Source organism: Schizosaccharomyces osmophilus, chromosome 1 (assembly GCF_027921745.1).
Source record: "Schizosaccharomyces osmophilus chromosome 1, complete sequence".
NCBI lineage: Eukaryota > Fungi > Ascomycota > Schizosaccharomycetes > Schizosaccharomycetales > Schizosaccharomycetaceae > Schizosaccharomyces > Schizosaccharomyces osmophilus.
Genome location: NC_079238.1, coordinates 5,246,930 through 5,264,221, shown reverse-complemented (window position 1 = coordinate 5,264,221; position 17,292 = coordinate 5,246,930). Strand labels below are relative to the sequence as shown.

Below are 17,292 nucleotides of genomic sequence, written 5' to 3'. Positions count from 1 at the left end.
AGAAAAGAAACCAAAAAAAAAAAGACAAGTGATAAAAAGGTAGCAGGGAACCTCTTGAAACAATTTTTATTTATTTTGCTGTTTTGCCATAATTCTGCTGTTCATTGTTAGTCCAAATATCCTGACCACCCAGCCTACCACTGGCTTCGCTGAACAATGTCGAAATCGGAACCATGAGAGCAACGCTCGTATTGGAAGCCGCAGACGGACTACGCATTTCTAAAAATCTTCTCTTCACCCGTGGACGAACTCTTTCTGGAAGGGCATTCATTTGCTTGTCAAACTTAGAGCCCAGCAAATTCCTTATACGGCCCCCACGAATTTTTTGCACGAAAGAAAGAGAATCTCGAATTGAATCAATGACTTCATTCGGTGAAGATGGCTCAAATGGAATAAGCCTGTTCGTTTCCAAATCATCATTATCATGAGTACCCCTTGCACGAAATCTTGGATGCATGACCCAAGAGAGCACTTTTTCAATTAACTTAAGAGGAAGTACTTTCCTTAAAAAGGCATTCGGTATGCATCGAATTAAAGCACCAAGCGGAATAGCGATAACGCCAAAAATAATAGAAATCGCCCAACCTTTACCATCAATTCTCGTGACAGAAAAAGCAGCTCCTCCGAAAAAAATGATAACTACCTGAATGCCTGCAACAACCAAAAAGATGCCAACGAAAAGATAGTTATGGGTAATTCGTTCAAATATGTTGAGCTTGTTATCAAGTCTTCTGTTGTTCAATTCATTAAATAGTTGAAGCCATACGAAGGTATTAAACACGATTGTTTTCATATCATTACTTCGATCGGAGTAGTGGAATAATTGGTTACCAGCAAAGTGCAACACCAAAGTAACTGCCAGTTGGTATATCGATTGACCAATAATCATTTTCCACATATTAAAACTAAACAGAGATGCTTTGGGGTCTTCAGGTGATCTATTCAAAACCTCTGGCATTGGAGGATCAGTGGCTAGTGCTAAAGCCGCCAAGGTATCCATAATTAAATTAACCCATAAAAGCTGAACAGCAGTAAGCACGGAAGTCTGATCCGAAGCAGCAACAGCAGATATAATAGTAAGAAAAACCGCAGTGATATTCACCGTGATTTGGAACTGCAAGAACTTTTTAACCGCATCGTTTACAGTACGACCCCATGCAATGGCTTTAACAATGGACGAAAAGTTATCGTCCATCAAAATAATATCAGAAGCTTCCTTGGCTACCTCAGTCCCAGATCGGCCCATCGAAAATCCAACATTTGCCTTCTTTAAGGCTGGTGCATCATTTGTACCATCACCAGTTACTGCCACAACGTTGCCTAGTTTTTGAAGACCTTCAATAAGTAGCTGTTTATCGAGAGGAGACGAACGAGCTAGAACATCCAATTTAGGTAATATCTCTAATCGGCGTTCTTCTGAAAGAGATCTGAATTCAGGACCTTCCATTGTGATACCATCTTCAGTAATGATACCACATTGACTAGCAATGGATTTTGCCGTGACAATATTGTCACCGGTAACCATTCGAATCACTACACCAGCACCTTGGCATACTTTGACAGCGACGGGAATATCAGGACGGAGGGGATCCATGATACCAAAGAACGACAAGAAAGTCATGTCTTGAAAAACATCGTCCCAATTAAATGGATTATGGTTGTCTTCGTTCATCATTTTTATTCCTTCAGGAGGCCAAGAAGAGAATTTACGATAACAAAAACCCAAAGTACGCAGCGATCTTTTAGCATACCCTGTAATCATTTGATTAAAATAGTCTCTTTTAGGCTCCAATTCTTGAACCTCGTCAAGCGAAGTTCCGCTAATCACCTTTGAGGACTGCTGTAATACTTTTTCAGGCATACCTTTGACGACAAAATAATATTCATCCTCGTGCTTATAAATAACACCAGAAGCCTTTCGATCTGAAGAAAATGAAAAAAACTGAACGATTTCAGTTCTATTGCGCATTTTATCAACATCCTTAAGCTCAAAATCATTTACCGCCATATCCAATAGCGCTGTTTCTGTTTTCGACCCAATAAATTCAGGCTTTTCCGAATCGTGATCAAGTATTTGTCGGCAAGTGGAGTTGATAGCAATACTATACAACATGACCTCTTTCAATTCTGAAGAAAGTCCTTTAATAGCATGTGCACTAGATTCAGCCTCTTCAAATTTGGATTTATCAGAATTGTTGTCCATGCCAGATGGTATTGCTTCGTTTGAGTTGAAGAATACTAGATCCGTACCATAACCACCAGCAACCACTGTCATTCGATTTTGAGTCAGTGTTCCGGTTTTGTCGGAGCAAATATTAGTAGCCGTTCCCATTGTTTCACAGGCCTGTAAATGACGCACCAAGTTGTTATCACGCTGCATACGATTAGTTGCGAATGCCAATGCAAGGGTGACAGCCAAAGGAAGACCTTCTGGTACAGCAACAACCAAAAGGGTAACTGAAACAATAAGTATCTGCAAAAATTCTTGTCCTTTAGTTTTCGATGAGTTCGAATTTTGCTTAATATGAGCCAAAAATTCAATCAGAAGAATCACAAACAACAAGAGAGAAGCAGCACCGCCAAGTTTGGCAATTGCATCAGCAACTCGGGAAAGGCGAAGCTGTAAAGGTGTCACCTGTCCCTCCGTACGCATAGCCATACTGGTACGGCCATTAAAAGAATTGACACCGACAGTAGTAACGAACAGTTTGCCGTTTCCTTCCAAGACTGTAGTTCCTGAAATAAGATACGGGTCTGCTTTTTTATCATAATCAGTATCAGGGTTTGTTCGGGATAAAGCCACATTTGCATCTACCTTTTTTGTAGCGTCTGTTTCACCCGTCATAGCAGATTCATCAAGAACCAAATTGTTCGACTCAATTAATACGCCATCAACAGGAACCACATTACCCGCTTCAACAAAAAGAATATCTCCGGCTAATACTTTGAAGACAGATATTGATTGAACAGAACCATCTCTTAGTACCTGAACATCAAAGTTCGCTACTTTTGCATTGAGTTTCTTAAATTGCAATTCTTTTTGCCAATCATTGACACCACCAACAGTAACAACAATAAGAATAGCAACTATAATCGCTACACCTTCAACCCATTCGACTCGTGGTTCTGGCTTTCCGGTGATAGGATCGACGCTCGGGGGTTGACCAAATGTCTGATATAAGCCAAGAGCTAACGAGATGACGGCGGCAATAGAAAGTAAAATTAAGACTTTATCTTTGAAGGCTTCCAACATTAAGCGAATTAATCCTTTAGAACCCTGTTCTGGTAATTTATTAGCACCATAGTATTGAATACGATCACAGTTATCTGGCAATTCAGAGGATTCATGGTTTTCGGCAGAGCTTGTATTTTCGAGGTGGAGATCCATCATAGGATCCAAATTATCATCCAAGACATCTCGCATGGAAAGCTTATCGGAATAGTGTATTTCAGAAGTAGATACACCATTGTGAGGATCAACTCGAAACCCCTTAAACAAACCAGGAAGACCGTGAACAGCATGCAAAGGGGCTGTGCTTTTTGGATCTACGAATTTTTGTAACAAAGGTATAGGAAAAGCAAATGGAGCTTCTTCATACTCACTATGTAACAACTGACTCATGGAGACCTCGGAAGTACTAGAAGAATGTTCATCGTCGGACGGATTATTCTGGGAACGGACGGAGGGATTGCTAGTGTAATCTGGCGGAGGGTCATCTTTTTTATCATCATCAGAACTTTCATACATACTAGAATCATCACGGCTGGAAGAGGGTCTGGCGGTATCCGAAGAACTAGGAACGCGAGAGGTAGCTGTGTTATTGCTTTTCGAGCTGTTCCCGCGTTTCGGTTTTGAAGGAGGAATTTGGAGGTATTGCTGTGCCTGGGACGAAACGTCAGCATTATGATCTGAACCCTCGTCAGGGTGCTGATTCGGTTGATCAGGAGAAGCCATGAGAGAGAATTAGAAAACACAAAAATTAAGAACCCAATAAGATGAGCAGTTCAAATAAGAGGAAAGGGAAACCAATATGGGTACAAAAAAATAAAACAAAGGAAAAAATAAATCCGAAACGATCAAAAAATATGGGAAGCTTCTAGTTTTTGCAATCCTAAACAAGCATCAATTATTAAGAGAGAAACCGATTTAAGCAAAGTTTTGTTTTTAGGAAAATAAAAGACTTGTATTAGAAAAACCTGATTTCACAGCTTCCGACAATTTTTTTTATTCCTGAAGTAAGTCAAAAAAGGATGTGACGAAAGAGAGCCAAAGACCAGTCAGCCGAGTCACGTATTACAAGAGTTGAAATAAGAATTTTGAAATAAATAAAATCGTAGATAAGTTTCTGCTCGAACGAGACAGACGAGAACAATTCCTTATAAAATTGTAGTTGCTAGAAAAGAAAAAATAAAAAAAGAAAAATATAATGAAATAAAACCCTTGAAATATGTTTAAAAAAGCACGTAAAGAATTGAAAGCAAAAATAACATGAGTTACCAAATCTTTCTTTTGATTCTCACCTAAATAAAATAGACCAGGTAAGGAGTAATAGTACTTTTTCGAATTCCTTACAAACGTACAAAAGGAATGAAAAACCCGCGTTTATGTAAGAAAAAGCTTGAGTTCTTCAAGACAAAGAATCAAGCTGAACGTGTTTTCAATAGTTACCAAAGAAATGACAACCTAATGGAAGAGAAATAAAAAAAAGCCGAGCCTTTCAAGAAAGAGGGCAACGACGAGATTTGAGAATTTCAAGAAAATTCAATCGCTACAGCACTGAATTTCTGCTTCAAACACGTCTCTACTTTCTGAAAGTTGTGGTAACGTGGGCTGTTTTGATATAGGTAGTTGGCAGGTTTCAGTCTGCACTATGGTACATTGATCGTGGCTGAATGAAGGTTTATCAGAACAGCATGTATAAACGCCGCTCCTTCAATTCTTATCGAAACGACTTGAATTTATTAAAATGTATTTTTCTAAGTAAATAAAATAGTTATCTATGAAAAAAGTTCTGTAAATGCGACTCGGTTTCATATTTTCTCTCCTTCCCAGCAATTAAGTCGGAATTTGGGTGATCCGTTCGTCCATAATAACATCAGTAAACAAATTGATTATTTACGTAAATAGTTCATTACATATGGCTTCAAATATCGCACTTTTTTCGATGGTAAATGCCACTTCTTTTACTAATTCATACACGAAAGCCGCGTCTTTCCTATGCACAAGGGTAGCGTCATCTGAGAATAATCGTGGCTTAGCTATGACTAACTTTTCTAATCATAATCGAAGAGATTGAATGCTCTAGTAGATAAGATACGATAAGATAAGATAGCTTAGGATCAACGAGAGGAATATTCGCCTAGATAAACTAAACTTTAGGACGTCGCAAACGATGCAATTCTGGAAGAACAAGAAAAACAAACGATTTCAATATAGAGTGTAGTAGCATAGCCATTTGGTAGTTATTTTGTTGTAACCTGAAACATTTGTGGATTAACAAGGACGGTGGTGCTAGGTTGCATCTGGGTTTCTAGGGTTCCTTTTCGTGTTTCGAAGAGAGAGATTCAAGTGATCTATCTGGTCGTAAAAGTAGGAGAAAGAGAAAATTGAGTGATTACTGATGAATCTTTCTACGATTGAAATCAATATAGTTTTTTTATTTTTCACATATAAAACGGAAACGAAAAACTGAAATTTCTATGCTTTCTTTCAAGTACCCAATTAGCAAAGTCTGATTCTACTCCTTAGGGATTCTCAAAACTTTTTCGAGAATAGAATGTCAGTGCTGTTGAATAAAGATTGTAATTTCTCAAAAAGAAATGCACTCCACCGAAAAAACAACTCGAACCTATACTCAATTCCTTGTATTTTCCTTGGATGTTTTTATGCAAAGCGGTCGATTCCTATTGCTCTCGAATTTACGATTGTATTTAACAGAACCCTTTCAAAATACTTCTCTGAAAGTTCCCGGCTCTTCTTTTCCTTCCTTTGCCCTTTTTCTCTTGTTTTGTACATGCCTTGGAAATCGACTCTGTAATACGATATTACAAACAGCCTTCCATCCATGCTCCGACACCGTGTGTATCTCCAGACCTACCTTTCAGCATTTACAAAGGGTTTACGCGTTCAGACTCAAATTTCTGCTGTATTTTACTTTCTTTCCATTCTTTCTTACGTATAAACGATTTACGTTCCCTCCTTCTGGTTTGATTGAAGTCTGGCCCTCATTTCCAAAATGTCTCAGGCTGATTTCTGGATACTGTCGATTCCTTCTAATGGGGGAGCAAATAGCGATTTACAGGATGATCTTGATTACTCTTTAGTTGCAGGATCAACCAAACTCGCGCAGACGATTGGCCCCTTCAATGTGCCTCTGTTCAAAGTAAGTAGTGCGACTATCGTCTCAAAGCAGTGAGTCTTCCATCTCCATTTCCAACGACGTAGAGACATTCCAGAACTAACCTATGTGTTACAGGTAGAAAGCTTAGATGTTTTGATTAATCAGAATGAACAACTCGCCAAGCAAGACACTCAATTCTCTGCTGCGCTTTCTAAAATTACTGAAGTCATTAAATCCTTGGTATCTCCTGCTTCAGAAGAATTGAAAGACTACTTTTTGGTTGATGGAAGTATGTGCCGGTTCTTTCTTGATTCCTTTTTTCTTGCTAACATTTCCCTTTAGAAACCCCGTTAGAGTATATCACTTCCTTTCAATGGAATGCTTCTCGCTTTCGTATAAGCAACAGTATTACAGATATCCTACAAAGTCTTACTAGTGTATGTGTGTGTGTGTGTGTTTCACTTTCCATATGAATGCCTTTTGTTAACCAATCTTTCAACAGGAAGTGCTTACTCTTGAAAATGACGTTCGCACTAGACAGAGCAACTTTCAACAGGCTAGTAATGCTTATCAATCTGTTCAAAAGAAGAAAAGGTAACCTTTCCGTCTTTGGTTTTTTATGCTAACAGGGTTGTAGTGGAAATTTGTCACAAAAATCTTTGGCCAGTATAGTCCGTAAAGAAGATGTTCTCGTTGACTCTGACTACATGAAAAATGTTTTTGTTGCTGTGCCATTGTATGTAATAGTTAGAAATCCGTAATGTTACTGAGAACCTTTTTTTACTGACATATCTTTAGGAACGCCGAAAAGAAATTCCTAAGTTCGTATGAAACTCTAGCAAACTTGGTAATTCCACGATCTGCTCAAAAACTTTCTCAAGACGGCGAGTATGCTTTGTATACGATTATTGTTTTCAAAAAGTCTGCTGAAGAATTTATCTCAAAGCTTCGAGAACAAAGGTATGCTACACTGCGTGGCTCATTTCTTTTCTATTTTATGCTAACATATGCACAAGATACGTGGTTCGTGATTTTGCCTTTGAATCCGGACTCCGTGAAAGCGAGCAAAACGAATTTGACGATGCTGCTGAAAAAGAAAAGCATGTCCGTTCCTCTTTACTACGGTACGCAAAAATCGCATTTTCAGAAATTTTCCAACATTGGGTTCATTTAAAATGCCTCTCGGTTTACGCGGAAAGCGTATTACGCTACGGTCTGCCTCCAGATTTTTCTTCTGTAGTTTTTCAAGTAAGAAAAAAGCAGCAGCTGGCTTGAGTTATCATCCCTGCGTTTTAAAAGTTATTATCGAGCTAACATTAATAGCCTATCGAGAAAGCGGAAAAGAAAATAAAGGTAATCCTAAATCAGAGATACTCCTATTTAGAACAAAACACGAGTAGGAATTCTAAAACCTCTGACGATATGAATGCAAACTTGGATGAAAGTATGGCTGGGCTTAATTTGCACGAAGAGTATTTACCTTATGTACTATTTTCTATTCCAACAAAGTCTTTTAATTATTAGTCTAATTTTTATCTAATTTAATCTTATTCCATGGCAATTTGACTGCTTGCATTGTTCAACATGTCGTTAAGATAGTCCAAACCCAATTGACTCTGAAGAGTTTCCATTACCAAACCGATAAAATATGCGATTGCTTTCAATTTTGCTGGGATCAGCTAAAAAGTCTACCGCCTTTACCTGGATGGGTGTAAAAAAACAAGTTTCTAAACCAAAAGTTAGACGTGCAGTTACGTTTGGTGCTATGACTACGGGATTTGGCATTGCTGGATACTCACTGGCAGGTGCTGTTCAAAAATACCACATCTATCCAGTAATATATACTGATGAACAAGTGAAAGAAATAACTCATGTTGAAAGTTCAATTCAGGACCTAAATCTTGTTCAAGAGTTGCGCCGTGATCCAGCATATCGTGAACTCAGAATTCCGTTCAAACGTAGCCAGCATGGTTTTACAAATAACCTATTGGGTGGTTACGGAAGAGTTACTGTACCTCCTCTAATCTTCTATAATAAAGAAAATGCTCATGTCTTAGCTGTAGCACACATTGGAAAAGATGTTGGTCTCCAAGATGGATCTATTCACCCCGGTTTGCTTGCAACGTACGGAGAAAGGAATCAATTATGACTTTCATGCTAATTATTTTAGATTTATGGATGAAATCTTAGCTTTAAGTGTATGAGGACGCAAGAGATTCATAAAAATGTACATTTTATTAACCGAGTGCAATAGAGCTTCTTGGGTCTTCCCAACAAAATTGGCGTAACAGCGAATTTGTCAATTTCTAGTCCATCAAAGGCATACGTAGATCGATTTTATGTTTTACGTTCACAGCTTGAATGGACAAAAGGACGCAAAGCCCAAGTACACGGTACTGCTTATATGCTACCAGAGAAGGAAGGATCAGAAGACTCGACTTGCGTTGCAGTTGCCAACGGTCTTTTTGGTATGCTTTACAAAATTACGTGAAATTGTTATTGACCATTATAGTGGAACCTCGATTTGCCAAGTACCTTAAGCATGTAATTCCATTCCAATTATAAGCGCACACTGCGGATGCCAATGATTATCCAAAGTGGGAAAACGAAGGAATGAATTAGGGGAAAAGTCTTTATTACTATTAAATGATGATACTTTTGCAGTTATCAGAAGTTCTGCACAAGACAAGCAAGAATGGCCGGTTTCAGACAAATAGAAAATAACTTGCTTTATTGAATAGTAAGTTTTCGTCCGTGATTCATAACAAACATTTTAATGTGAGCTCTAATGTTTTGAAGAGTTCAGACAGTGGAACCAACCTGTCCTTCTGTACAAATTTTCAACATAATGCTTTTAATTAATACTAAATGAAGAAATGAAGTTCTTTTTATTATACTCTATCATCGTTTCTTTCACTACCCTGTTATGTTATGTTATGATGAGAGCTGAGTCTAACAATGTATCAGCAAGTCTGAAAAGAAAGATTAGAAAACAAAACATATAGTGAAAATAAAATTTTAAAAAGGAAAATAGAAAATTGCTTTTAAACATGAAAAATGGCGGACACGTCAACTTGTCTTATGCCACGCTCAACCTGTCAACAGCCAAACAAAAGTTTAATTTGAAAAATTTATGAGATACAGTCAGGATGGGTCAATGTCTATCCGGACAACAATCCCGTCAAGATGTTAACCAAACGAATGAGTCTTCATCAAAATCGATCCTAAAGTTACCCAAGTTATATGCTCCAAATCCATTGTTAACCAGAGAGGAAGTGGAAACCTCGAGAAATGAATTTTGGGAAACCTGCTGGGCCTATGGAGGATCCAGAGAAATTTGGGAAGCACTGCGTAACATAATTAACTTGCTGTACGAAGGGAATGCAGAGTCAGCAACTGAATTGGCTTCTGCGGCCGATTTGACAATACCTGACAACGATATTGGAAAGGGAGCTTATGATTCAAAAGGAACTTTCTATGAAATACCAAAAATCGTTGCTAGAATTCCTAGGGCATTTGCGGAGAAGGAAGAATCCGATGACGAACAAGAAACCTCCCATAATAGTCTTGAGAATGGAAAATATTCCGAGAAAACATGTACTGCCACGCAAGTCACCTCTGTAAGTCCTGTGGATAATGCTGAAAAACCAGAGCCTCTAGACTCCGTCATAATTCGCTATTGCGTGGACGAAAAGGATTACAAAATTCAAATCAATGGAAATGCTCCTTTGCTCCAAGCGAAATCCGCATTTCTTGAGGCTGGTTTAGATTCGGTTCAGAGATTATTTTTTCTAGGTCGCATCTTACATTGGAAAAAAACTCTTCGTCAACAGGGCTGGTCTCCAGGTATGGTTGTTCAGGCCATGTAATACAATTTCAACGCTTCTTAATTTGATTTCTGTATGTGTGAGGAAATTTGAGGTACAAATTTTCCTTTCCTCAAACAGAAATCATCTTTTCTTTTGTTACCACTCTTTTTAGCAACATATTTGTTCTTAATGTTTGTTATCCACAACTTCTTCCAGTTTCGTTGTTGCATATCTTAAATATCATGAATAATTTTTTTCTTTGCCTTCTCGTGTGCATCATCGCGTCTTATAAGCCAATGCCTTAGTTAGTTCTCTCTGTTAGATGCGCACTAATTCTTTTTGCATTTTTTTTAATTCCTGTTATGTTAGTTCCCTCATGTTTATTTTTTTCATTTCTTATAATACTTTTTAATACTCTCTATACGAAATCAGTCCCACTTGGGTTGGCTGAAATTACCGGAAACAATACGTCTTTCTTTCAATTAGCTCTTGATTTGGTTACAGTTGTTGAGTATTCCTTAAACTTTGATGCCAATTGCTACGAATTGTTTCTACTCTCGACCTGAGTATTTTCAAACACTTTGTAACATGCATCGTATAGGAGCTATAGTATAGGCAAACTTTACTAGGCATGATGGGATGAATACTCATATATTTATTTCACTGAAGCATACTCTGATTTTGATGTAAATTATAGTATAACTTTCCACAATTGTATAATCATTTAAAGTTGTACAGGGTAGCAATTTGCTGTGTACAGTTTTATTATTGCTATTAATATTGTGAAATTTAATTTACCACATTTATGGCAGCGATACTTTTCTGTCTATCATTTCTACTTTGCGTAACAGCACATACTTCACCACAGCAACCCACAGAATCACCACAGTTATAGTCAAATTCGTCCGGAAAAAGCAAGAAGTATTTATAATTTTTAAATTTGAACATACTAAAGTATTATTTGTTTCAAAATTCCCTTCATCGCTTTCTTTCGAAAACTCAGAGCAATAACAATTATTGCTCAAGTGTTTTCATTAACTTGATGCACGAAATAAGTTTAATTTTCTTTACTCAACATCTCATGAGTTAATTTGTAGTATAATTTTCGCTTATTATTCGTTTCTCTTCCCAGTTGTTTATGAAATTTCGTTGATTTCTGCTCATTCTTTCCGTTGTTTTGCATATTTTTTAACGATCATATCCCTTTTCCTTTTTTCTTTTTGCATTGAAAACTACTTGCTGATATTTTATCACCGTTGATTTTTTACGACCTTTCCTACTAATAACGTTTTCCTTGGAATTGGTTTCTTTTTTGATTTTATCAAATAAATCGTATTATGCGGTCTAGCGGTGAAGACTCAACTTCTGAAAATGGATATTCTATTCCGCTGAAGGACTACCCAAAAGATACATCCCCATCAAAACGTGCAGATAGCTCCTCTGATTACTATAAGGAGCAGCATGTAGAGCAAATAAGACCCTTCACTGACAATGACTTTGATGAAGTATTGAATGAAAATGACTCAGAATTTTTCGACCTTGGGATCCCGGTACAAAAGGAAAATACCGACCCTGGTCTTTTGGAGATGAACTCTCCTTATTTGTCGAAATCTAGGACTTCTGATCACCCTGATGAAACATTACTAAAAAAGGGCATAAAAAACCGTGACAAATATTCTGTTAAGCGCACCTTAAAAAAGCCCGATTACTTCCATAGAGCATCTCCAATATTTACAAAGATCCTCTCAGAAATATACAGCTCAATTTTGAGAGTAGTAGCCTGCCCAGAACCAAAAGATGACAGTTGCTTTCGTGATCGGAGGTATAGGGACATCTGCAAGAAGGTTTACATGTCAATTCCCTACAACATATTGATATTCTGCTTGATCTTAACACAAGGTGTGATCCTTATGATTCAATCAGATGACCCGCATCATAAGCAAACTAGTGTCAATGTCATACTTTTCATTATAGCGGGCTTTTATACGCTTGAAATGTTTCTCAAAGTTTATCTCTTTGGTTTAGTATATGATGGTTCATATTCTTTTCACTCACTGGTTGATTCATATAAGAAAGGCAGACCTCGGGATATGTCTTATATGCGTCACTCGTGGAATAGAATAGATTTCGTTTCTATTATCAGTATTTGGGTCATGTTATTCTCCAATGATTACGGAATTTATGGTTTATTTGCTATGCTTTCGAGCTTTCGTCTAACACGACTATTAAATGTGACTCGAAGAACGGAAAGTATACTGAGGAGTTTAAAAGATTCTTCATCGCTTTTAGTTCACGTCGTATCATTCGTAGGGTTCTTTGGCGTGTTAATGGCCATTTTAGGGGTACAGTTTTTCAAACGATCTTTTTTGAGACAGTGTATCTGGATTGCTGACGATCAGTCTCAATCCATCCCTACGGGACAGTTTTGCGGTGGATATTGGCTTAATGGAACCATACAACCCTACGTGATGTCGTCCGGACAGTCTTCCAATGTTAAACCTCGTGGTTACATTTGTCCGCAAAATAGTGTCTGTCAAGATTACGAAAATCCCTACGAAAATACAGTAAAATTTGATAATTTCTTTAATTCTTTAGAACTTATTTTTGTTATTATGAGTTCGAATACATTTACGGACTTGATGTACGATATGATGGATGCAGAGTACTTCGTATCTTGTGTTTTCTTCATATTTGGCACTTTTCTACTAACTTTCTGGTTAATGTCTTTTGTCATCGCCGTCGTCGACAATTCGTTCCTTTTGTTGCAAACAAGGGACGACAACAAAGATAAGAAAACTGAGAAACCACGTAAGTTCGTATATATAAAACACAGGTTTTCTAGACATTATCTAGGCTATTCAGATTATATTTGGATTACGCTCATAGTAGTTTATTTCATCGTTTTGGCTACTCATTCTTACAACGTGGATAACAATACGAATTGGAAGTACTATATTTTTTATTGTGTTTTCAATTCTCTTCTGGCATTTGAAATGCTGTTGCGGTTTATTGCATACCTACCCAATTGGCGAGGATTTTTCATCAAATATACGAATTGGATGGATACTGTTCTTGCCATAATGAATCTCATTTCATTAGCTCCCCCTATTTGTAACAATCCACTCCTCAGCGGATGGTTATCAATATTTTCCATTGCACGAGTTTATCGGGTGGTGCTATTAGTACCTTATACGCGTAAGATCGCAAAATTGCTATTCTCTAATTTCATTCGGCTTCTGAATTTGATGTTATTTTTGTTTATTTTGCTTTTCATTGCCTCCATGTTGTCAGTAAGGCTTTTTCAAAACCTACCGCCTTCTGACGATCCAAGTAACGACGTTGATTTTTCAAATACTTATGCCGCTTTTTTAAATATGTATCAAATTTTCTCTTCCGAAAATTGGACGGATATCGTTTACAATGTCCAGGAAAGGCTAGGACCTTATAAACTGGCGTGGTTACCTGCTGCTTTTTTTACGCTTTGGTTTGTTTTCTCAAACAATATAGTGCTTAGTATGTTTATATCCGTAATCCAGTTCAATCTTTCGAGAAGCAATACCGATTTGAAGTTGCAGCAACTTAGGATGTATTTGGCCAGACTACTTAGGAACTATAACCCATTCCAAGCATCACTAACGTTAAATGCACTCTTGAAAAGAAACGACTCGCAAATTCGAAAAGATAAGGAAGACATATACCGAAAATGGATTTTGGAAGATTCGGTTATAAAAGGGTTTTTAAACGACAGCACGATACCTTCAGATGAACGTTTAGAAGCACGTTTCGATACCTCTCCAAACGCACCGAAATATTCTCCTTCTAGGATTTTTAGTATACTTAAAAGTTTTTTGTTGCGGGAGGATCCATTTTCGCAAGCATATTTTAAGAAGATTATCGGTTTAAGATGGAACAAAGACATGAATCTCAAAACAGCCGAAAAGGACATGAAAGCAGCAAAGGCATTCGTCAGAATCAAACAAGCAGAGTATCTGAAAGAACATCCTAAATTTAATTATGTGTTTTGGTTTATAAAACCATCGAATGGCCTTCGAAAACTATGTCAAAAACTAGTTGAACCTGGTTGCAATGAACGATATAAAGGCGTGGAGCCAAACCAATGGATCTATCGAATTTTTCAAGTATTTATTTACGCATGTATTGTTTGTGCCGTGGCATTAGCATGCGTTACAACCCCTATTTATGAACGAAACCATATGTATTTGAGTCAGGAGGGAAAGACTGCATGGTTTATTTGGACCGAAGTGGGGTTCTCTCTTATATTCACATTAGAAGCGGCCATTAAAATCATTGCTGATGGCTTTTGCTTCACGCCAAACGCATACGTTAGAAACACCTGGAATTGCATTGATCTTTTCGTATTGGTTACGTTTTGGATTAATATATTCGCAATTTTAACGAATCGCGGCTCTTTATCAAGAGCTTTTCGAGCTTTTAAAGCACTTCGTGTATTAAGGCTGGTGAATCTTACTAGAGCGCCGCAACATATGTTTCATGATGTACTTATCAGCGGCTTTTTCAAAATAGCATCTGCTATGGTTGTTTCACTAAGTTTATTAATTCCCTTTGCTCTTTGGGCAAAAAATATATTTGGCGGGCAATTATATTCTTGTAATGATAGCAACGTGAATGTTAGGGGTGAGTGTATACATGAATATGCTGCATCTCCAAATAATTGGGAAATATGGGCCCCTAGAGTTTGGAGCAATCCAAGTGCTTACAATTTTGATAGTTTCCCCCATGCTTTATTAATTCTTTTTGAAATCGTATCCTTAGAGGGTTGGATTGACGTTATGCGAGATGTAATGAATATCACCGGAATGAATATGCAACCGCAGGACAATGCTTCCTCAGGCTATGCCATGTTTTTTGTACTTTTTAATTTGATATCTACTATTTATATTTTAACTTTGTTTGTCGCTATTATTATCCGAAACTATACAGAGCGCTCTGGATCTGCATTTTATACATCAGAACAAAAGGCTTGGTTGGAATTGAAGAGGCTGATTAAATCTATGAGACCGTCAACTAGATCAGCTGTACGTCCGCCGGGTTTCCGAGGGCGCTGCTATGACTTTTCAGTGGATAAACATGGTAAATGGAGAAACGTATTTACTGGAATTTACATATTTCATGTAATAACGTTAATGACTATTTTTACTCCATGCCCAATTGCTTATACTTATGTTAGGAATTCTATATTCCTATTGCTATCTGTATTATATGTTATTAATATTGGAGTTAGGATTTACGGACTTTCCGTATATTATTACTTTCACAGCTTTTGGAATATTTTTGATGTGATTGTTACATTTGGAAGTCTCACCTGTAACATTTTAGCGTTAGTTGGATTTTCAAGCAAATCACTAACGTTAATACAGACCATCTTCCTTAGCTTAATTACCATTCACCTAATTCCTAGATTTGATTGTTTCGATCAATTGTTCAAAACTGTTATTGTCAGTTTGCCCTCGGTTATGAGCTTAATTGCTACGTGGCTTGTTCTTTTTATTACTTTTGCTATCGCTTTTAACCAAATTTTTGGTCTCACAAAAATGGGCGAGCATGGAGGTACCAACCGCAATTTTAGGTCAATTAGAAATGCTTTGGTTATTCTCTTTATGATGTCCTGTGGTGAAGGGTGGAATAGTGTCATGCATGACTACGCTGTTAGTTTCCCGAATTGTGTCAACGATACAGATTTCTATAGCTCTGATTGTGGTAATAGACCTTGGGCTTACGCCTTATTTATCTCGTGGAACATAGTGTCAATGTACATCTTTGTCAACATGGTAAGTTCAATTTCGTGTTTTTGCCATTACTAATATTTAGTTCATTACCGTTGTTTTCGAAAATTTCACTTATGTGAGTTCCAATACTTTTAAAACTCTTAGGCGCTCAGATTTCCGCCAATTTAAACAGTTTTGGGCGCCTTTTGACCCAATGGTAACAGGTTTTATTCCAAAAAGAAACGTAGCTAGATTTTTGGTATCGTTAAGAGGAGTTTACGATTGCAGGGTCTATAGGGATGATTTTTCGGTAACAAACTTGGTAACTAGGACGAAGCTAGGGAATGATGCTCTAGGAAACAACACTTCGAATCTATCTTTTGACAACGAGTTTGAATACGATGCCAAGATTAACCTTAACGATTTAGACGATGCTTTATTAGATCTAAATGTTGATGAAATTCGAAAGCGTCGAAAGTCTCTTAATTTATTATACTCGGAACTTATGATGCTTCCTGGCAACGTTGTTTCGTTTTCAGATATGCTGATGGTCATTGTCCTGCATAAAGTCATTGATCATAAGCTAGTTCTACCTATATCAGATTTTATTCGCAGAACATACGTACTTTCACGATTAGAAGAAACTTACAGATTCGAAAAATTAATGGACCTAATCGAAACATCGAACGTAAGACGCACTTTCCTCAATCACCTAAAAGAAAGAAAAAAAGCAATGGAGAATCCTTTTATTACTTTAGAGGAAGTCTCAAATCTTTCAGCACCCCTTGTTTCAGAAACTTCTTCTCAAAACAACTTCAATCCTAATCAATTACAGATAAGTCCTTCGTTGGGTGTCAGGTCTCCCTCGTATACCAATTCTTTGGTACCTTCGCAGACAACGGGATCTTTGCTTTCAGTGGAAATTGGCTCACCTACCCCTAGTCAAAATATGGCGTCGACATTCAATGATAACGAAATACCACGAACTCCACAAACTCCTTCATTTAAAGACGCTATTATTCGTGGTTCACATTCGTTGCGTTCTGTTTCCGATCAGCATTCTACCCATGAAATGGAAGCAGGATTTGGTGTTACCACGGCAGGAGCTGGAAGCACGGAAGACTTGAACCAAATCGTTGACCAAATTGATGATTATTTGGAGCTTTGAATATTTACGACATTTATTAACGTACCCGGTAGCATATCCGGTTTCTGTTTATGATTGTGTGATTTATGGGTTATATAAATTGAACTATTAACGGAATTGGGATATATATAAAAATATTTAATTAGGGGAAGTATTTTTCACCTTAATCTTGCTTACTTGTATATAGTTGTTTATGTGATTTTGGTCTATGTAGATGAAAAATCATAACCATAATAAAAGATCAGTAT

The 17,292-nt window shown here is 37.3% G+C and overlaps 5 protein-coding genes across 5 annotated transcripts; 4 read left to right on the top strand and 1 right to left on the bottom strand.

The window, feature by feature from the left end:
- Nucleotides 1-70: 70 nt before the first annotated feature.
- pmc1 (calcium transporting P-type ATPase P2 type, Pmc1) lies at nt 71-3,955 on the bottom strand (the record flags this gene model as incomplete). Its single annotated transcript, XM_056181177.1, has 1 exon — nt 71-3,955. The coding sequence occupies one exon, from the start codon at nt 3,953-3,955 to the stop codon at nt 71-73; it is 3,885 nt and encodes a 1,294-aa protein (XP_056036924.1).
- A 2,281-nt stretch (nt 3,956-6,236) lies between these two features.
- Nucleotides 6,237-7,865, top strand: vma5 (V-type ATPase V1 subunit C; the record flags this gene model as incomplete). Its single annotated transcript, XM_056181176.1, has 8 exons — nt 6,237-6,383; nt 6,477-6,630; nt 6,684-6,778; nt 6,844-6,935; nt 6,979-7,077; nt 7,140-7,301; nt 7,358-7,589; nt 7,665-7,865. 8 exons carry the CDS (start codon nt 6,237-6,239, stop codon nt 7,863-7,865), a joined length of 1,182 nt encoding a protein of 393 aa, XP_056036923.1.
- A 124-nt stretch (nt 7,866-7,989) lies between these two features.
- SOMG_02383 (acyl-coenzyme A thioesterase) lies at nt 7,990-8,906 on the top strand (the record flags this gene model as incomplete). Its single annotated transcript, XM_056181175.1, has 4 exons — nt 7,990-8,465; nt 8,512-8,539; nt 8,596-8,809; nt 8,854-8,906. The coding sequence occupies 4 exons, from the start codon at nt 7,990-7,992 to the stop codon at nt 8,904-8,906; spliced, it is 771 nt and encodes a 256-aa protein (XP_056036922.1).
- A 584-nt stretch (nt 8,907-9,490) lies between these two features.
- SOMG_02382 (ubiquitin family protein, UBTD1-like protein) lies at nt 9,491-10,210 on the top strand (the record flags this gene model as incomplete). The annotated part of the gene is made up of 1 exon (XM_056181174.1): nt 9,491-10,210. The coding sequence occupies one exon, from the start codon at nt 9,491-9,493 to the stop codon at nt 10,208-10,210; it is 720 nt and encodes a 239-aa protein (XP_056036921.1).
- A 1,277-nt stretch (nt 10,211-11,487) lies between these two features.
- On the top strand, nt 11,488-17,065 carry cch1 (plasma membrane calcium ion import channel Cch1; the record flags this gene model as incomplete). The annotated part of the gene is made up of 2 exons (XM_056181173.1): nt 11,488-15,960; nt 16,001-17,065. The coding sequence occupies 2 exons, from the start codon at nt 11,488-11,490 to the stop codon at nt 17,063-17,065; spliced, it is 5,538 nt and encodes a 1,845-aa protein (XP_056036920.1).
- Nucleotides 17,066-17,292: the final 227 nt, after the last annotated feature.